The 22,812-nt window shown below is 35.4% G+C and overlaps 1 protein-coding gene across 1 annotated transcript in view; it reads left to right on the forward strand.

The window, feature by feature from the left end:
- NKAIN2 (sodium/potassium transporting ATPase interacting 2) overlaps positions 1-22,812 on the forward strand; it is an 865,819-nt gene that overhangs the window by 403,417 nt on the left and 439,590 nt on the right. Inside the window, exon 3 of the mRNA XM_072965826.1 lies at positions 13,572-13,709. Coding sequence (XP_072821927.1) covers positions 13,572-13,709 — 138 coding nt within the window. The remainder of the gene's footprint in view (positions 1-13,571; positions 13,710-22,812) is intronic.

The raw sequence follows: 22,812 nt of genomic DNA on the forward strand, positions 1-22,812 counted from the left end.
TTACAATTCTTGGCCTTAATTACTGTATCTTCAACACACAAGGGAAAGGGCTGCTTACTCATCATTTTCAAGCATTTCTTTCTCTTCTGTGGTTATCATACTTGAAGAATAAAGAAACTTCAGTGTACCCCACTTACATCAACTTGTATAGCATCCAGAGAGATATCAATAAGGAAACATTGGACTTAAAAGACACATTAGACCAGATGGACCTAATATACAGAGAGATATCTATAGCTAGGTATAGATATTCCATACTCATGGATTAGAAGAATTCATATTGTTAAAATTTTTGTACCACCCAAGGGAATCTACAGATTCAGTGAAATCACTATTAAAATTCCAATGGCATATTTCTCAGAACTAGAACAAATAATTCTACAATTCGTGTGACACTACAAAAGACCTTGAATAGCCAAGACAATCTTCAGAAAGACAGCAACGCGGGCGGTATTGCGTTGCCTGATTTCAAGCTAACATAATTTAAGCACCACAATGATGGCACAAAACCAGAGACACACATCCATGGAACAGAATTGAAGGCCCAGAAATAAACCCATACATGTATAGTCAGTTCACTCATGACAGAGAAGCAAAGAACATACAATGGAATAAGGACAGTCTGTTCAATAAATGGTGTTGGGAAAGCTGGATAACCATGTGCAAAAGAATGAAGCTAGGCCGCTGTCTTTCACTATAAACAAAAGTTAAATCAAAATTGATTAAACACTTCAATATAAGACCTGAAACCACAAAATTCCTAGAAGAAAACATATGAGTAGTAACCTCATTATCATTAGTCTTAGCAATGTTTTTGTGGACCTGACTCCAAAGATAAGGAAAACAAAAGCAAAAATAAACAAATGGGACAACATCAAACTAAAAAGCTAAGGCAGAGTGAAGGGAACCATTATCAAAGTGAAAAGGCAATCTAAGTAATGGGAGAATTTCCTTGTCTTTTAACCGTAAAAAGTTAAAACCATTTTCATGAAGGAAGTCAAGAGTGCTTCTGGTTTCTACTCTTCTGGCATCCCTTTGCTCCATAGTATGAGATATTGGTCCAGATTTGTCTTTCCTAAACAGTATCATGAATTAAGCTCTAGAGAATTATTTAAATGCTTTAGATTATGATGTAATGCAGTAGATATGTTATGTACTTTATACACAGAGTTATAAGAAATGTGTTGTGTCCCAGAACAAGGGTAGAATACACCCTTTCCTTTAGACATTGGGTCAATTAATCTAAAATATTTTTAAGACAGTGAAACATACACACCTGACACTTTACTTTAATTCAAACTATAAAAGGCTCTTCTTTTGATGTAAGACTAAAGACTCTTCTTTGTGTGTGGAATCAGTAACTGGCATTTCCTTTTTATATACAAAAATCCATAATTTATTGTCTATGGATTTTTATGTGTTGGTTTCTTTACAGTGGAATAAGAACTTACAGACATAGAATCATTTGGGAAGATATTTCTTTTAGATTTCTTCATTGTTTTTATAAATATCCTTTTGAAATTCACTCTTATGCCTTACATCTTTCCAAAATGTTAAATATAGTTTTTATTTTTAAAAAAATCTATATTTTGCACTCAGTTAATTGCGTATGTAAAAATTAAATTGTATGCTGGTACACATTACAAGTACAACTCATAACCGTGTTTGAGTTTGTGTTTGTAACTGACACTATGTAAACAAGCAAATCAGGTGATGGGAGCAAACACGTGCAGGCAGAACTCTCAGCATTCAGTTCAACCAATCAGAACAAAGCATGTGGGAATAGTCTGGCAGCCTATTATTTATGACGAACTTACTGAACTTCTACTGCTTGACACTGAGCTCAAGGCAACAGTAGAAGATTCATATTTGTAAGTCGTTTTTTGCTTTGGAAAGCTCATAAGTAATTTGAACCACTTAAAAAGGTTTAGCACCCTAATTTTCAGAGTTATTGTCTGATTTATCCCCTATTGCCAATAGAATGAAACTGCATATCATAGGGAAACAGAAGACCTAGCATTGCAAGAATATGGTACCATGCTGAGAGCTACATTATGTGGAAAAAAAACTCCATTACTTAAAAATTTGTATTAGGTAGGTGTTTGATGTGGTTTCCTCAACTTAATAATGAACCCACTGAAAAGAAATGGTATGATGAGTTCATGAAACTAAAAATTAAAAACAAAATTTGAAACAAAGTATGACAAAAATGTATATATGCATTTGTATATGTATAACAACATACATGTGATACACAAATACACACATATATTCTATATGGACATATAAATTTTTAGTATCACATGGGAGGTGATATGATTGTGGTTCAAAGTTTGGACTCTGAACAAATCATTCTCACCAATCAATAGTCATAGTTCTTTGAGAAAATTAATCTCTCTCTCTGCCTCAATTTTCTCATTTTAAAAGGATGATAATAATATTATCTACCTCATTAAATAAGCTCCTATGTATAAAATGCTTGGAATTGTGCTATGAGTAGTAAGTGTAGTGTATAAAATATGTGTGCATCTGACCAGAGAAACCATGTATATGATTTAGGAATGCCTGTAATGCTTTGAATTTTTAAGTCTAAGGTATGAAATATACTTCATAGCTTGACAAAATTTATCATTTTAAGCCTGTACCAGTTATCTGTGCTACATTAATGGAGTCTATGGTAGAACTCCTAAAGCTGATGGCAAATATCATCTCTTATTACATTCAGCCATGGACAGCCGCAGACACCTCCTGTCAACAGGACAACAAATATCATGACTGCCTCTTTTCAGAACAGCATCTCCATATCTGTGTTGAATTCAATAATATGGTTATTTTGAAGGGCACAGAAGACATGGTATTTACCATGCCAGAAATAGCGTACCTCATGACAAATTCTAAAATGTGCCTGCAGCCATCTGAAATGGTATTCTCTTGTATTCCTACTTGCAATTTCTGATATAACCCACTGCCACAGTGACTGCCAGTACATGGTAGTGATCTTGGTAACATTTCTGCTTTCATTTCAACTCTTGATTGGCCTTTAGCAGTCAGAGTAAGTGAGGCTGTCATTCCATCTCCCATCCTTATGAAATTGAATTTTATGAAAGAGATGTAACCTAGAGTTTGAGAGGTTTGATTGACATCTTCCATATGGCTGCCTCGCTGTAGTCAAAGAAACAGTGCCCTGAAGTCTCTGCTGATGCCTTCGTTTAAGTAGGGGAAGAGCAAATGGGAGGGAAAGAGCCGGGAAAGACATCAGAGTGCTGGACTCTGTGACATCCACTTCTGTTCCCTGTGACAGTAAGTGCACTCCACCTCCAATCCTGTACAACATGTGCTTAACATGGAGCACTGATGACAGGAATCATATTATTAATTCACTGCCTTAAATGGGGAGGCCAGGGGGACTGGAGTGACATTTTATCTTATTTGAATTCACAAAATAAAAATCTTTACAAATATACACAAACATTAGGACCAAAACTGAAAGCTGCCTAGACATCACTTCTCTGATAATGATATATGAGGTCTCTTTATCAGCTTTTCAGAAAAAAAAAAATGTGTATCTGCATTTTCACCTAGTTGACAAATTTCAGATTCTCCAGATGGCAGCTTTAATATGTTTAATACGATTGTGCTGTTAAAAAATAGCAATAGAATTTTCTCTACAGAAAGTCATTTGCTATGAGAAAGTGATACCATATGATACATGAAAATAAGAACATTGCAAGCTATTTTTATTATTTGGATTTCAAGGAGCTCTTAATGAATAACAAAATCAGTAGTGAACAAACAGATGATACCAATGAGGAACTTAGCAACTTATTCTACCCAATTCCTAAAGTCCTTTATTAAAATAGTCATCCCATCTCTCATCTGCTTTTCTGTGTATCGATAATATGTCATGTCGTGATGTTTTTTGTTTATATACACTTGCTGAGTGGATCAGAACCAGATATATAGGTCACAGCAGGGGTGCCATTTGAACACCTGGGCCCTCTTGAGAGTTTTGAGAATTTCTGCCTTAAGAACCATTTCAGATATTTGCATTTCTCATAGTGTAAGGCTAGTTCAGCCAGGCAATATGAAAATTGTCTGATTCATCTTATCCCAGTCACACACCTCACTAGTGCCTCAAACAGTACTCGGCATTGCTCAGTACCTACAATACACCATCGGTGCTCACAGGATGCATGATTTAAAAATCCAAGGCCAAGATCTTCTGAATATTGGGCATTTTCTTCCTATGTTGTGAATATTTAAACCATTTGTGCATTAGCTTGACCCTAAATCAGTTAAGACATTTTTGTTGGCATACTGGAAACTCAAGGTCAAATGGATGCATTCTAATTCATACCTGTCATGTGCTTTGAGGGCTCCATGAAAACTACCTAGAACAGCTGTCATTTTGATGTGTTCTGATTCTTCTGGGAAGTTAAATTTCCACTGAGTAAAATGATGGACTCCGTGGAAGAATCAAAACAGTGATCCATCTACCAAAGGACCTGCACTGTAATCTTTTTAGCTCATTTTATATGAACATAGGGAGACTTTAAACTTCATAAATGAGAGTTTGGCCACTAAGGTATGAAAACTCTTCACAGCACAACTCCAGATAGATGTCATTTTGCTGTGACTTTGCAGGATTATTAGTCTACCAACTGCATCAATAATACACATTTTCAGTGTATTTTCAAAAAGGTTCTGTCTTAACTGTAAACTTGTCTGTGGAGTACATTACATAATTTGTAGAAATAGAGTCAAAATAATAATGATGATTATTTTATGGGGTTGTCATAATGATTCTGTGAGTCAAATCATAGAGCTATATATAAAAATAGTTGCTAGTGTATCTTTTTGATCTTTTGTACTGAAAACAATAACTTTTTTTATGTTTACGTGTTTAATTAGGGAAGTATTGGTAGTGAAGCAGAATTGATGCCCCTAAAATTTTTGAAATTAGTACCCGTAAGGTTCTAGTATGTTTAGCTGTAAATTGTTTGTGGCTGAAAACATGGACATTCATGTTAGAATGACTAGGATTAGATCCCAGCTCTATAACCATGGTCTTGAACGATGGATCTATTTCCTCATCTATACAATAAAGATAATGTTAGATAATCCTTGTAGAATGCACGATTTAAAACTAAGCATAAAAAATTTTAAAAATTAAATAAAGAAATAAAATTTTTAAGTAAGCATTAACCTGCTAGATTAAAGTGCTTATGAGATTGACTGGGATATAATAAACACTCAGTGAATTTTGAATAATTACTATACCAGAAACCAAACTCACTCTTTATTCAGTCAGAGGGCAGAGACATGTGTTATCATAAAGAGGTATTGTTTATATTTTTAAATCCCTATTACTGAAAATCAAATGTTTAGTGATTACACACACACACACACATACACACACACACACACAATTTGGTGTATGAACACACAAAACAAGCAACCATTTGACTTGATAAGTTCAGTTCAACAACAACCAAACAATAGTTTTATTTGTGTTCTAATGTTAACTTATTGTGCTACTTTTGTAGAAGACTATTTTCTGTTTTTTCCGAATCTAATGTAATATGCTAGTCATCAACTTGTCTTTTGATAGCATGAGCGTTCACTATGAAATAGTTATAAATTGCTATGCAGAATGAGCAGCTGTGAGAAATAATAAATGATTCCGTTATCAAAACAGCTAGAATGTTAGCTGGCATATTTAGAATTATATATAAGTGGCGGTATTACACAAAACAGTGGAAAAGGTCCTAAAATATACTATTTGATTCCTATGTGGGTCAATTAAATAACCCTATTAATTCAACCTCAGAAATATGTGACTGACTCTGCATTTCAATAAAGCTCTGTTCAGAAACACCATGTACTGTGTTTCAGTAATGCAGCTTATAAGAAAATGTACTTTTGTAAGAAATGTAAACACTTGTTTTCATTTAGTTCCTTTGAGCTTATGCCAAATCTTCACCAGAACTTTCTTGAAATATTTACTGTGCATAACTATATGGAGATAGAGTATTTTTTAATATATGTTGATTTTTATCCCATTTGAAAGATGAGGAGAATGACAGAAAATAACAGAGGAAATGATTTTTTAAAACTGTTTTTTTAGCATAGTACTACAAATAGTACTACAATAGATCAGATACATGGGATATTGAAACAAGCAGGAAAACATTAAGAAAGACCCCTTTGAACAGGGGGTTAATTGAATAGCTAAGGTTATCCATGTCTGCCATGTTATTATTTGCATTTGTGACCAAGAGAATGAGAAATATGTGACTATCTCTAACTGAAATATTCTGTCAAGAGTATTAGTCTAGGATGACGTTTTCACTAAAAAATCCAGTATCCAAATTGTTGTTTGACAATTTGTTGAAATATAAGCAATAGCAGCCATTTTAGGAAACAACTTAGGCATTTTAATAAGTATTCCATGTACATTATTTAATCTTCATGAAGTCTTTGGAGCTATGTACTGCAGTATCCTCATTTTGTAGATGAAGAAACTGAGATTCATAGATTAGGGTACCTCTTGTGGTAACATAGTGAGTTAGAGTTCAAACATGATTTTCTAATTGTAAAACTCAAGTTCTGAACCAGTATGACACGTTGATTACTATTATAATCAGAGCCATTGAAGCCAAATGTCCTTTTGGTGGTATTTTTGTTGTTGTTTTTTAATTTTTTTTATTTTGCTTTTAAAGAAAAGCAGTTATATGGAAGGAGACAAAATCCTTGGTTCAACTGAGTTAGGATAAATTGTTATTTGTGACCCATTTTTACCAAACATCTTAGAGTTTCATTTTGTACCCTTTAGTGAACAAACACATATACACCAATATACATAAACATACACACACACTTGAATAATTCCTGTTACTTAAGAGTAGCTAAAACTCTTCAAGTAAAACTCTGTGCTTAGTTTTGTCCATATACATGTGTAATCATTGCAGACCCTACTTCAAGTGTATTCTCTTCATTTCATACATGAATCAGATAGATCACTTGGCGAAATGAAAGAAATCTGTCTCTAGTATTTCACCTGCATATCAGCACCCCAGCAATGTTGTAAAGACCCAGAATACCTCTGAAGTCTTTTGAGCTTCCTTGGGGATTGGCTTAAACAAAAGAGATGCCAAATTGTCTGATTCTGGAGCAGGCAAGTCCAGAGTATGCACAAGATTACAGCTCACTGTAGGAGACTGCAGGGGAGGATAAGTGACCAGATTGCGTATGAGGTCTAGTGTGGCAAGATCCAGCAAAGGGGCAGGATAAACACAGACAGAATTAGCAGCTTTACGGGAATGAGCTGACAGCAAAGACAGAAAATGCTGCACCAGGGAGTCAGACCCGGGAGAAACATAGATCCGAGGCAAGATCGCGGGACAGGAACAGGAACGTCTTACTGAAGGAGCAGATCGAGTATATGGATCAAGCAGGCAGTACCAGAACTATTTCTTCATCTCCTTCAGTGTTCTTTAAGGTTTCCTCTGGGGAAGAAAAGAGTGAATACAACCAGAAATAATAAGTTGACCATACTCTACTGGAGTGTAGGGGAAACAGTTAGCAGCAATTTCTATCGACAAAATTCTGACAAACGGATAGCACTACTCTACGTCTGCCTGGACGTTTATCTAAACTTTCATTGTCCTTATGAATGAAATAAGAACTTTGGACCCATTGTGGGAACTTTTAATGCCTATTTTAATTATCGTTTTGATTTTCCCTTGTGTGTCCTATTTTTTTATACTAAAAGCTAATTTTACTAGTTATCTTCTGCAAACAACTAAAATACAAATCATTTCTTTATTGATTCCTGAAATTTCACAATATATGTGTTACTAACTTTTAAGTAACTTTGTCGTTTCTTTTTGTCTTTGACGTTGAAAACAAACTTTGAGTAGGGGAACACTACCTGCCTAGCATCTGAATCTGAGTCTACCTTATCTCTTTTCTCAGAGGCTTGAGAGTTGAGAATGGTGCCGATTAGGTTTTTGTCTTGTCACAGAAAGAATTCAGAGACGAGACAAAGAGGCTAAGAAATTAAAGCAAGGATTTATTAAGGGCTGGATAGTACACTCTTAAGGGGAGAGTGGGTAGGCTCAGGTGAGCAGCTGTGCTGAGTTTCTTTGGCAAGTTGATTACATAGGGTATAGAAATGAATGGGTGAAATATTCACTGGGGAGGGAAGGGTTGAGGGTCGTATGTATTCCCTGATTTCCATCCCAGCTCCACCCTCCTGAAGGGAGGAGGGACTTTTGTCCTTTAGTCTGGATCAGAAGTGTCATGGTGTTGATGCATGATGGTACTTCTAATCTGCAAGGCTAACTTTATTGTAATGAGGGCATAATGAACAAAATGTTACATTCAGACACTGGAGATTCCTGCCTTTTTCCACTTTCTTTGTTGTCCTCCAGGCCATTTGTCACCTCAAAGTGTGTGATTTCTTATCAATCCAGTTCCTGCTTTTGTCTGTATCCCCAAGGACCCCCTGCTGTTTACATGTTGTATAGTTTCCTGCATTTGGCCCATGTCCCACCTTTTTCGCCCAGGTCTTGCCATTTGGCCTCTGTCCCCCTTTCTCTGCTCATATCTAGCTATCTGCCTGCTCTAACAAGAAGATCTGAAACCTCACGTTCCTGAAGGGGCGAGGAGACCCAGAAAAGGGAGAAAGTACAGAGAGGAGAAAAAGATACCCATAGATAAGTGCAATTTCAATTTATAATTTAGCAGAATTATAGTAGAAATTTAATTTGGTTGTTTCTAGCCTTTAACAACACACTCATTTTTTTTTAATCAAGGAACCCATGCTCTATCACAATAGAATAAAATCTTACTGCTTTTCTCTCAAAGACCATGTTTAAGTTTTATTTAGGATTATTTGTATAACTCACAAGTTAAATTTAAGGACATAAGAAAATTATGGCAATATTTGGGAGAAAAATGTACTGAGAAATCTCAGTTGTAATTAGCAAATGCAATATCTCAAGGAAACCAATTCCACATCCCACCAGTTGAAAACAACTATCTGTAAATAAATAATTAGAGTTTCTAAAGAATACATATTTTAATATATTCACCTGCATGTAATTTCCTTGTAAAAAAATTAAATGACAATATCTACCAAGGAAATATGAAGACTTTCCCATTTGCCATGCAAGCATTTGAAGCAGATTTGTTTCAGATTGAATACTCCCCTACTAAGAGGTCAAACTTTATTTTAACGAACTATTAACTTAATGGGGCCCAGTTTTCTCAGATGTAAATTGTTGAATGTGGAGTGAGTCTCTTCCAGTTTGAAAAGTCAATTAATTTATTTATCATGAAGACATTATACAGATATGTTTTATGAACACTTGTGGTCATTTGAAAGTAAGATAAATTTTACGTAATGGTACTCAGCAGAAAGGTTTTTGAAAACTTTTTGGCTTAAGCATACTCTACTAGAATTACAGTACTGTAAGAATTCACAATTACTAGAATGCAAAAGAGAAAAGTAAATTTTCTCTCTTATCAGTACATATGTACATACCAAAGAATAATTAATAACAGTTGTTACAGTGCTTGACATTTTACAACTAGAATTTGACCCAGAATTTCCAATTTTGGAGATCTAGCCTATGGATATAGCAACATACATATGCAGGGTTGTTTAATGCACCCGTGTGTGTGAAAGTCAAAAATTGGCAACAGATTAAATACCTATTAAAGTGGAATATTTAAATAAGGGTATAAGGAGGTAGACCTATGAATGCAGAATGTGTTAATGTAGACAAACCTCCACAACACATTACTAAATGAGGAGGGCAAGGTGAAAAGTCATATTTACATTGCAATCTCATTTATAAAAATAAAATGAAATGAAAAGAATATATATCTGTGTGTATATGTATGTGTGTACATATGTGTGTGTGTGTGTGTGTGTGTGTACATATATATAACAAGTATACACCTATTTGCTGGCGTCTACCTAACAGTGTTTTCCTGAAAAGCTATGAACTTCACTGTTTCCCTAGGTTGACACAGGTTGCTTTTGGGGGGAGAGAGTAGAATTGGCTGACTTCTTCAGAGTTTATGTGTCTAAATAAATGTTGAGCCTTATGTATGTTTCAAGGCCAGTGCAGCCTTTATAACAGGATCAGAGAATGAGGGAAAAAGAAAATTGAACTCTGCATCAGTTTATAAATACAATGCTCTGAAATAAAATTGTACTTAACCCGAACTGAAAATGTGATAAAAATAATGCTCTCTTTCAAGCAGAGATTTTTCTCAGAAAAAAATGATAATTGAACCCGACAAAAGCTGTCAATATAAGCATTTACGTTAATGATCTAAAAGAATAACGTAGCAATCTCTGATGCAGAAATAATCATTGACAAAGATTAGCCTCTATTTATGTCTAGAAAAAGCCTCGTAAAAATAGTAGTGAAAGGGTACAGAATTCTTTGTGGAAAGCAGCAAGTTATGCATTTGTAATGGTCTACTATGCAGAAGCCAAAAACAAAGAACCAAAATTTACATACAGCAAAATAGATGTGCATGAAAGAGACGTACTCCATACGACTTCTGTGATCTGTCTCACACACAGACAACAACACCAGTGTTTCCCGGGGCCAAATGTATATATGGTGTCAGGTGTCTGAAAGGGCTTAAAGTAAGTATATTAGAGAGAGTCCAAAGGGCAAGAGGGGATAACATTGTAGACATAGGTTAAAGGAGGCAAATAAGAAAATAAACAAAAGAAAAGAAAAGGAGCTCTGCCTTGACCAATGGTGATATAATGTCATGAACTGACAAGTATGATCAAAGAGATTCTCTACACTAATCCAAAATAAATAAGTTAGGTAAAAAAAGGTAGCTTATACCTGTACCCAGCATTGGCTGCCAAAAAAATCTCTGAAAGCTTGTTTTTTTTTCTTTTTTCTTTTTTTCCTGGACTAAATGTGGGTTCAAGAGCAGGGACACAGCCCGAGTCTTGCACAGAGGCCTGCACATACCACTTCTGAGACCACTTAGCCATTCTACATCTTCGATTTCTTAGTCTGAAAAATAAGACAGTAATATCTACCTCCCCAGGTTTCGTATAGCATCAGTAAGATCATTTATGTCTGCAGGATAGTATGAATGCCTGGTACATCGTAAGTGTTTTAAGACATACCCACTCTCTTCCCTCCAACCCCACAACCTCCTAGTGATTTCATAGTTAATACACTTCCTGTTGGAAGGAATTCTTAGGAAAGACTGCACCTACTTCTGAAAGCTGTTACTCCGTTTATAGTCACTGAATTTTTCAGAAAATCTTCCAGTCTTCAGCCCTCGCTCTAAATAACAGAACCTGTGATAAAGCTACTTAGGATGGCTAATAGAGCCAGTCAAAAAGAGGGAAGAAAGCAGAAACATTATACGTGAAGAACTGCACATTAGCTTATTCGGTCTGCAGAACCTCATGAGCAATGTTTGATGGAACTATTAGTTCTGTCATAGGAAAAGGCTGATAAATGTTTATGCAGCTTCATTTTAGCCTTGCAGACTTAGCAAGTATATTATTGTCTATATATTTGTTACAATTAACGATGGTACTGCTATTTTCTTCCGTAATTAGAGCATTTATTGGGAGATTTCCCGCTGTTTGACTGATGCGCTTCATCCTCTCTACTCTTTCCCTGCTGTGTCCCCACAGTTATGACGCTCAAAATTGATAGAGTTTAGATTCTTCTTGCTGCTGGTTTACATTTCTACTTACTGCTTATTCGTAGGATAAGAATAAGAGAGTTCTGCATTGGAGGGAGCTTTTGCATAGATGATTAGCAACAGTGCTCTGAGAACAACCACTTAGCTTTTGGTAACATTGGTTGATTCCAATAAGGCGTATGTACTACTGCTTAACATCACGAATGGGTCTCCTTGATGAGAAGTGTTGACTGCATGATAACAGTTGAAGGAATGTTTCATCAGGAGACAAATTCAAGGTTTACGAGCCTGGGGTTACGTGCAATGTTCTGTGAGTGTTCATCAATTAGAATATTGTGTTCCATTCTTGGGACTCTGGTGGGTATTCTGGATTTAGAATATGAGGATAGAACAGACCTAGATCCTCTCTCTCTCTCTCTTTTTTTTTTTTATTCACTGCCAAGACTAAATGAAAGTGAAGATTTGACTAGGCTGGGCTATTACTGCTACAGCGTTGCTTGGCACCCAGTGCGCCTTAGGAAATAGAGGTGTTGTGCAAACAGTTGTCATGAGTTTATTTTCTGTTTCAATACCTGATGAGAAAATGTGCTGTCAGTTAAAGAAATGCTGTGGGAATAATGATCGTTCAAGAAGTCTTCAAACTGGGCTACAGGTATTTAATTTAAAAGCAAACAGTATATTTCAAGAGTTTGTATGTCCTTCTGACATGAAATATCATTCAAGCAGAGTGATAAAGCATGGTTTGTAACTTAGGGGTTTTAAAACAGTTTCTTTTAAAAGCCAACTGAAAAGAAAGTGTTGAATCTCCGTGCAGAACAGCAGGTCCTCTTACAGCGTTTCACTCTGAACAGTTTGTCATCGTTCCACCTGAGGGCAGGCAGGAAAAATAATGCTGAGTTTAACTCACACCATTCCCTTTTGCTTTGTTAGAACTGATTAGAGCCTTTTACCAGCTCTCCAGGTGTCATTTGTCAATGTAAGACGGCATTTTGGTACTGCTGGCCAATCTCAGAGTTTTTGGTTGGTTGCTTAGTAAGTGGGCTGGTTGATGGGTGTTACTTTTCTCTTCCCACTGCTCGGATTTTACATATGACTTGATTGCAAATTTGTAAGCACAGATGAATATAGAAGACTTTGAAATGCCTTACGTTTCTTATTTTTAGAAGACTTTTGCTTTATTTTTATTTTTGTTTTCCATTGTTTTAATTTCCTTTTCGAGCCCTTCTTTTTTCTGGTTGCTATAGGTAACTGGATATGATAAAAAAAAGTCATATTTGATTTATAAGCTAAACTATTAAGGTAAGAAGGACCCTAGACATTAGTCAGTCTTACATTTTACAAATGGGGAATCAGACCCTCGGGGAAGGGAAATGATTTACCCTGGGCACTGCAGCTGCTAAGTGGCAGATCTACATTCAAAATCTGCTCTCTGGACTTGCAGAAGAAGTCTTTTCCCTCTGTATCAACCCCATTTGTTCTATTTCGAACGTATATAATGACATTTGAGCAGATCCTGACAACAAACCCTTCGTGCAGACGTAATTTCCTGAACTTGCTGGTTGATGACTTCAAGTGTTTGACAGTGCATGTGACAGTATAATTTATCCTGTGACTGCACAGACGACATCCTGTGAATACTACTTGATGCCTCCATAAAACCATCCTGAAAGGATTGTTGCTGTTTCTGGATCCACAGCTTCCATAGTCTTCCACTGAAATATACCTGAAGATGTCATTCTCACATTTAAAAAGACAAATGCCAGATACGGTAACACAGTTATAATTGCTAATTATAGTATCAGTGTGACGCTTTTTTCCCGTCACCACTGCGCTTATCTGTATATTCTGTTTTGCTATTCTAGGTTTGTGTGCTGGAGAGGCAAATCTTTGACTTCCTTGGATACCAGTGGGCACCTATCCTGGCAAATTTTGTACATATTATAATCGTCATTCTTGGTTTATTTGGAACTATTCAATACAGACCTCGTTACATAACAGGAGTAAGTACCCTTCTTGCCTCTTAAAGATTTTACTGAAATAGAGAAAGATGTGCAAACTACAAATGTCTCGAACAATCATATGTATACCTTCTCCTTAGAATATCATGTATTTGTTTACGTAGTTTCGGATTGTATCTACAGTAATCAAGAATCTCAAGTGTAAAACACTTGGCAGTGAATGTAATCAGATTGCATTTTCATAAATTGCATTTTTGGCAAATATTTGCTTGTACTCACAAAGAGAACTCTGCCCCTAAATGTATAAATTATAAAGTCATGGCTTCTGATTTAACAAATTTTAATGGGACTTGTTCCCATTTTAAATAACTATATTTTATAAATTGAATAAAAGTAGTTTAAAATTGATACAAATGAACATACAGTATTGCTGTGAAAATGTTAGTACATGTTAGAGTTAATATTTGACATACTTGAAAGCCAGAATAGTCAGGACCATAGTCTCTGTGTTCTCCATAATTCTCTTTTTGGCTCAGAGAAAGAATTTTGCATTCCCACTCAAGTTAAACTTACTTAACATAAAAGTGAAATCCAACTGTGTTACAGTTGCTATGGGAACCATAACTTAGGATGGTTTTTTTTTTTTTTTTGCTTTCGTATATGCCTCAGATCTCAGCTATAGCTCTTCATTAATGTAGTTTTTTTTTAGTTTCATCATTTTTTTTCTATTTCTTCTATTTTTGTCAAAGGAAAAAACTATAGGCATTTATTTAAAATTATAAAGCAAGTTTGTGGTAAAGGCGTTTTTATAAGATTGTGCAGCTAAATAGCCGCCTTATTCGACACAAACCAGCAGGCTTTCTCGGATTTCACGAAGGCCTCCTCCACATAAAAGGTGCCCTCTTATGACCTGTTCTCCCTGTCATCTGGAACCCAGATAAAGCTCGCTGATGCTGAAACAGGCAACGTGGTGGCAGCTGGGACCAAGGGGTCCACTGTCTGGCTAAGCTGAGCGAGAAACCCATGGTTTTCTCCTCTGGGTGCATTCCCAGAAATCAGTGTACGTCACCTCTAAGGGTATGTTCTCATGTAAATCTTAATCTTTTTTACGAGGCTACAAGTAGGATGTGTTCTTTTGCAGAGTGAAGTTTTCCAATGCCTAAGATAAGATGGTAGTGTTCGTTTTCTTTTATAAATTGTGATTTGAACCAATATAAGAAAGGTAATAACAGTGCTTGGGAGTGGGTTTTCTGAAATCATACCAAGGGTGAAATCTCATCTACCAAATCCTCTGTGACTTGGGATAGCATAACCTTAGTTTTCCTACGTTTAAAATGAAAGTAATAATTATATTAACTCATATGCTTTAATTGATTGGAACACTATAAACCATTACGTGAAAGATTTTACCTTTCTTCTTTCCTTTGGCTTTGAGGCTCCTTCGTGATTTGATTCTTATAAATAATATTGCTCTGAATATTATCATATAAATATGTGTCATCTCCACTTCTGATGAAGTCCTGGGATAAAAATCTAGATGTGGATCAAAATGTTTGAACATTTTAAAAACTCGAAGTTGTGTTTTTTTTCTGTCGTTTTTTGTTTTTGAGGAGTAAGTGGGATATTCTATAAAAATGTTCTTAGCACAATCCTTGATTTTTAAAAAGTGTTCAGTAAATGATAGCTATAATATTTTCCTGCTTATTGTTTTCATTATCATTTGAAAATAATACTGAACTGAATAGACTAGTAATAGGCTGAGAGGCAATTTAAAACACACCATGGTATTCTAAGCTGTTAGTTGAACTCCTTCTGCCCCTTTTATTTGCAGCTGCTCTAGCTCTCAGAAACTTTTGTGGGATTTCTGTGTGCCAAATTATAATCCCATCCCCTTAAATAAAATACATACCCACAAAACTTTTCCAGGCTGGACACTCTCTCTAGTATTACATTAGAGTTAGGATGCCATGAGACACCTTTAAGATTGTTAGAATTTTTGTATAACTGAGAGAATCTCTGAAATCTTTCTAAGGTCTTAACAGCGTGTCTTCGAGCCACTTATTTGATTTGATCTTGGTTTGCAGACAGCACTCTGACTTTGATCTTTTCTTTGAGACAATGTCTAACTTGGAAAATCTTTTGCCAGCTAGAGATGCTGTAAACGTGAAACTTGCATTTTCCAACATATCAAGTCCTAAGTTAGCAGGATAGCCTCTAAATTCGAAAATGGAATTATTCTTTCTTTAGTTCATCTCTCTTGTGATATGTTATCTGTGGCTAAAAGAGGACAAATAACACTGTCAACTGTTTGCTTGGAAATCCCCTTAGCCAGGTCCACAAGCTTACAGGCGTATTTTCTACCTTCCCAGTTACTGCAAGCAATAGTTAAGCTAATTGTTCCAACAGTGATTATCGTGAGTCCTCTTCCCTCCCTCAAAGCCAGCTTCTTTACTGCTCTTCCTGTCTTCACTGATAGTCTTCTTGCTGCCCTTCTGGACTCTAGCTGCCACTTTGTCTCAGAATCGATGCTGCGTGTTCTAGGTTTGTGTTATAGACCACTCAGATTCTGTTCTAGTTAATCTATTTCTGTGCAGTTTCTGTATAACAAACCATTTCTATATAATAAAATTTATGGAATCTAATGGCATGACACCATGTTGGAAATCAAAAGGGCATTCAGGAAAATAGAGAATTTGCCATAAGAATGGAATTTAGATTTTTCAGTTTGCCTAAAGGTGGCAAAAGGAATTACAATGAAAAGAAACTTGAATGGGATCAGAGATGACAGAAATTTTGGTCAATGAAGGATCTGGGTTTAGAGGGAAAGCACATCATTGGGGACGAGCTGTAACTAACACTGTGCTGCTGCAGATAAGAAGTGTCCACGGGCACTCTGTACACTGGAGACTTAGGTACTAACAACGAAATTTACTTTCCTCTCCCCTGAAAATGTAGGCTTTTATGATTTCTCTATTTGTCATTTTATATTGCAATATAAAACAATTTGGTGTAAAAATAGAGATATGCAAACACTCATAATTTCCCAACTGAAACTTAGTTATTGATATTTTTGCATATTTCCTTCATGTATGTGCAACTGAAACATTTCTGATTATTACATCTTAAACATGTGTCTATTTAATGTGATAGCTAACAATTTTGAAGTTCATATGGCTATTTCATTGTTCATTTAACCTTTTACACTACTGTTATATATTATACCATATAACAAAACATATAATACATATTATGGAGTGTTATATGTTATTATATATTATACTATTTCCATGTTTTTATAAAAAATATTTCCCGGTAATCATTGCCATAAAAAATACTATCATCTTCATTTTGGTTTAATTCCTTAGAAGAAATACCTAGGTATAACTAAGTGATATGAATAATTTTAAGCCTTATAGTATATAATTGATAATTACCTATTCAAAATCATTTTACTGAATTAGCCTCTCACCAATGTACAGCAGAGTCTACTTCACTACACTCTTGCTAATCTTTTTCTTACTAACCTGTTTTCATATTTTTTTAATCTGCTTGGAGAAAAAAATGTCATTTTTTTGAATTGAATTTCTTCTCTTTATTGAGTTGGACTTTTTCATATGTTCATTAACCATTTTTATTTCCTTTTTGAGGGATTCTCATTTGGTATTCTCCACTCATTTTTTCCCCCAGAGTCTTAGCATTTATCATAACGATTTTTATATATGGATCACACAGTAAAGATATTTACCCTTTAAATATCATTAATTTTCATTTTGATTTTTATTATTTTTCTCTTATTAAAATTAACTCCTTTTCCCTTTATGATATCTTCTGTTGTTTTAAATGTCATTTTGAAAAGCATAACTCCTCATTATCTTTAGGTTTAATTTTGTTAAAACCAAAAGGCAGATGCCCCGAAATAGAGTCTAAGGAAAAAGTGTCCCTTTCTATACTTGCTATTTGTAAAGAGTTTCAATTTACTGATGGGATATTTTACTCTATTTAATCGAAAATAGCCTCCCCACCAACAATGCATGTGGGCATCCTTTGAAAAACTGCCACAGAAACAACAAATAAAATTTAAAGAGTATTGATAACGAGTTTTGTTTCCTTTACTAATCTTCTCTTTCATAAGAGCAAAGAAGAAATATTTAAAAATTTAAAACAGTTAATTGGAACAAGAACTCATTAGTATCCTTTGAGGGCCTCTGGCATTTCAAGGAATATAATATGTTGAAGGAAAGTTAAATAGATGATTTTAGTTCCAAGCAAAGGAAATCTGGGGCAAAAATCCATAGAAAGCTTCTGTATTGTATAATTCTCTATAGCATCAAGAGTCCCAAAGAAAAGGCCAGATTAACTCTGGTGAAATAATTCATAAGTAAATACATACAAATGGCTCCCATGAAAGCATTACCTTATGTCATAAATGGAATTGCCCAATTCATCTTCATTTGGGCTAAAGATACTGGCAAGGAGAATATGATTTGAGATATCCAGTGGTTATTAGTTAATGACACACACACACACAAAACCTTAATGAGTTGTACTGCTTTAAATTGCCTAAAAATAATCTGAAGAGTGAAAAGGTTTCTCACTGCTAAAAGCACAGCAGGTTTTTGGTGATATTGCTGCAGGACATGTTGCCATAACTCATAATTTTCTTTTTCTGTTTTTTCTTCCCTCCCTCCCTCTGGCCTCCCTCCCTCCTTTCCTTTGTTTCTCTCTATTTAACCAAGTTATTTTGAAAGAAAAAAAGAATACCTTCTAGCTGGGACCAAATGGCTTGATCAGTGAAACCCAATCCCAAAACTAGAAATAAATTCAAAATAGGTGAGAATCCATCACTCAGAGTTCATAAAAACAGAGAAAATGACAGCATACCAAAATCACAGTAGTTTTTATAAGAATCATATTTCTTTTTTTTTCTTGCCACTTTAGTGACCCTCCACAGATGCTACTAGATACTTTTCCTCTACAAGCTTTATATACCTCACACTAACTTCAAACTTTTGTCCAAACTCATATGACCAGGAACCACCACAGTCAGAATGTAGACCCCATGCTCTTAACCAAACCCCTGCTCTTAACCCCTGTGCTGAACTGCCTCTCAGGTGCACAGCTCAGAGGGCCACAGTCTGACAAATGAAGACAAGTTTCGATAAGTTGTGGGCAAATTCAAAATCCATCATGGCATTTGAATTTGAAGAGCATTTAGATTTTAAATCATAGTCTAGCATTCCCATATCAAGGATTGTGGCTTTAGCTCTGTATTTAGTGAGGAAATGACTGTATATCTCAAGAACTGAGAATACAAAACCCTTAGTGATGGACATTTTATTTTTGCAGAAGGACAGTATTACAGGGTATGCTTAATTTCCAGAAATAGTGAGTTAGAATGGTATTTTTTAAATTTTCTCATAGCAATCAGCACTTTGATGATGGTGATTCACATATGTACATATGCATATGTACATATGTGCATATAACAATTTATATCTAATGTATGTTATCATTATATATTAATTAAGGACAAGGATATCTCTTTCCACATTTGTTATTTGCCAAGTGCTTTAAATAACTAATGAAAGAATTTTGTGTAAGTAATTGAGAAAAACACCCATATTATATACAAAAAATATGTATGGAAGTATATTATTATACCTATTGCAGAGTTTTTCCATGACATCAGTTCAGGCTACAATAACTAATCCAAAATTAAATGAGAGGGAAAGATTGGGACTGGTTTCTGTTTTGTTTCCGAAAATAACAAGAGAGTAAAATAATGTAGTTAAAGGTAATTTCAGAAAGCAGGGCTGTGATGGTTAGAAAGGGAAGGCAATATCCATGTATCTTCATTCCTTGGGTTTTAAAAATAATGAACTATTAGATTGTGTCATTGTACCTCTACTCATTCTTTCAAAGTAATAAAGAATTAAATACTTCTATTAGTTTACATATGAAAGTTTAGATGGATAACTTTTGATTGTCACTGAGCACTAAACTTTGGTTCCTCAATTTGGGCCATTCTGTTTTGTTTTGTTTTTACTACAGTTGTTTTTTCAACGTATTATATGAGCTTGTCAATGAGCGTTGCTTTGTCAGTTGACACACATCCTTTTTCCCTGTTGAGGGAGGGCACAGCATAGAAAGTCAACAGTGAGGCATTTTCAGACAAAGCATCACCTGCTTTGACTTCCTTGAGTTCCGCTTTCCCTTGAGCCAGCATACCAAAGGAAAGGATCCCCATGTCATCCTGGGCAAGTCTTGAGGGCCACGTGGTGACTGGAGCACGAGAAAACAAAGCTAAGACCTATTTTATAGAAACATTCTGATGTGACAATTTGAGAAATGTTTAGACTCCTTAGAGAGTCTGTAAAAGCAAGTAGTCACAAACTCAATTTGTGTTGGTAGGAAAAAAATGCAACTTTTCTGAAAGCACTATTTATTGATGATCAGCCATGATTTGAATTTTGAGGGTTCATGGAGCTCAGGTCCCCATGGGACCAGCAGCAATAGATGAGGAGTACCTTCCATTTGCCCTGTTCCCAGGTGATTGTCCTTCTTTCACGATAGTAATGTTACCTCCCTAAAAATGTGTGTGCTCCTTGCGGTCATTTCTGGGAAGTTATTAATCTGTGTTTAGGCAGTTGTTTTGACTCTTTTATTACATTTTTGTAGGAGAAAAAAAAAGTCCAGAAGAAAATGTATTGCAGCTGAAGCATTAAAAATGCACACTTTCTCTTTAGGACAGAAAATCAATATAGATTAGAGGTGAAAAGACTTGAGATAGTAGTAAATTAACATTGCTTCTAATGACTAAGAGTAGTCATGAAAATAAGTCTTTTCCCATAAGCCTGGGAGGGAAAAAAAAAAAAACATCATTACAAGTTTTATGGATTTAGCCTGTAGACCTAAAGTAAATGTAATAATGCAACATGGTGAATGCAATTTATTCTCAAAAGGATGTGTTCCCTTAGGGAATTGTGGGCCATTTATTCTACAAGAAGATTCTTTGTGTTCACATTCTGATGTTAGGCTGTGACTAAAGATTTATCGAACATGGCAAATATGAGTAATTATATCTCAGCAGTCTAAATTCATGTTTGTGAGTCACCTGATCATTTTGGAAAAAAATTTGAGAAGAATCATGTGGTTTTATATATATATATATATAGAGAGATATATATATGCATGCACACACACATACATATATGTATGCGTTACCTCACTAACATTTAAAAAATCAAATTAATTCATGCAGATTTATTTAAAATGAAAAAGTAAAATGTAACTTACGTAAAATAAAAGTCCTAGTCTTTACCCTTAACTGCTGTTCTTAATCTCTTTATAGTTCGTCTGTGGTATATGTATAATACATATATATATATATATATATATATATATATATATATATATATATATATAGACATCTCAGAGGGTCTGTAAAAGCAACTAGTCTAATTTATTTTTGAATCACGCCTTGCTTTGTTTTTACAATCCCTACCAAGCCCACTCCTCCCGTCTCCCAGAGTTTTTGTTTTTCTTTTATTCTTGAAAGTGAGAAAACAGTTTGTTTTTCTTACTATATCCTAAGTATATTCCAATTTTTACTCATTTTACTTACTGTTTGATATTCATTCTACTCGTATTTTGGAAACCCACTGCTTTCCTGTTCGAATTTAGACCATGTGCTTTACATTTGACCACGATTTTATCTGCAGCTTTTTGTTGAAGGCTGTGCCCTTCTTCCCTGGAGAGTTCCGTCTCAGGACCCTCTCCTGCCCCCACCTACATCAGTGGCTCTCCGGGCCTGTTGCATCTTCCCTGCGCTCCGCCCCGCCAAGTTAGATTCGAGCTTGGTTAGATCTGTGTTTTCTTTCTGATATTCTTCACACAACTTCCTGAAAAGCATGTTCACAAAGTACACTTTCCGAGTTTAGCCTCCCTTCGCCCCTGAGAAAGAGTTTTACTAGATGCAGAATCCGGGGTGAGAGTCATTTTTCCCTCGAGCACTGGAATAATCGTTCGGTTGTATTCTAGGGAGCAGTGTTACTAATGGGAAGGCTGCTATCAAGCTGTTCTTCATAATTTTGTAGATAACTTTTTACAAATTCTTGAAACATTCATTTCATACTTGTCTTACCATTTCCAAATGAGGGGTCTAAGTGTGGACCTAATTTAAAATTTTGTAGGCCCTTTTGATTTGAAAAAAATGAATATCTTCAGCTGTGAACTTTGCATGTATCATTTTGATGATTCTCTATGCTTTTAGACATTTGACTTTGTCATCCCCAGAAAATTTCATTTAACAGTTGTTTTATATTATAGCTGTTTGTTTATTTACTTATTAGAAATCTCTTTTTTTTTTTTCCTCTAGGAGAGTTAATACTTGGCTGGTTCTAAATGTGGTGGAGGGATTACCCTGTTTTCCAGCCCACTTTTACATTCACTGTTGTTCATACATTCCTTCCTCAAGGCTCCAGGTTATAGAGCAATCTGGCTGGAAGTTAGGCTTCCTTTGTGCCACCCCGCTCCACCCCAAACACATACTGTGGGCTGCCGATTGTTCCACTCTGCTTCTGAATCAGTACTTAAATGTCTGGTCCTCTTCTTCCAGCAATTGGCTGAAATAGCTCTGCTGCTGATGTTTTACTGTTAATAACTGTAGGACTGTGCAGGTTGCATGCTCAGTTTGCCTTGTTGAATCAAAAGTTGAGCAGTAACCATACAAGTGCATTAAACATGGTTTACTTTGGAATCATTTCCTTTTTTCAGTGAGATTTGGGCAAGTGGCTTTGTTATACAAAGGTGTGAAAATCCAATGACTATTAGAATCTCTTCACCCTTTAAAAGACGTTAAGTGCCTATTATATGGTAAGCTCTATGCTATATTCAAGGCATACCATAAAAACAAAGCTCCGAATGTTTACATTTTAATGGAGAGGGAAAGGAACGTGTAACCAAGTAAACACAATACTTTTCATAAATCCTATGAGAGAAGTATGTACAGGGTATAATAAGACCCCGAGAACAGGTTGGGCAAGTCAACCTGAGGACTGGGAAGTTTCAGGAGACGCTTCATAGAGGAAATGACACATGAACTAAGACTTAGTGTATGAGTAGCATATCAGTGGGAAGACAGGAA

The sequence above is a fragment of the Vicugna pacos genome, chromosome 8 (genome assembly GCF_048564905.1).
Source record: "Vicugna pacos chromosome 8, VicPac4, whole genome shotgun sequence".
Lineage (NCBI taxonomy): Eukaryota > Metazoa > Chordata > Mammalia > Artiodactyla > Camelidae > Vicugna > Vicugna pacos.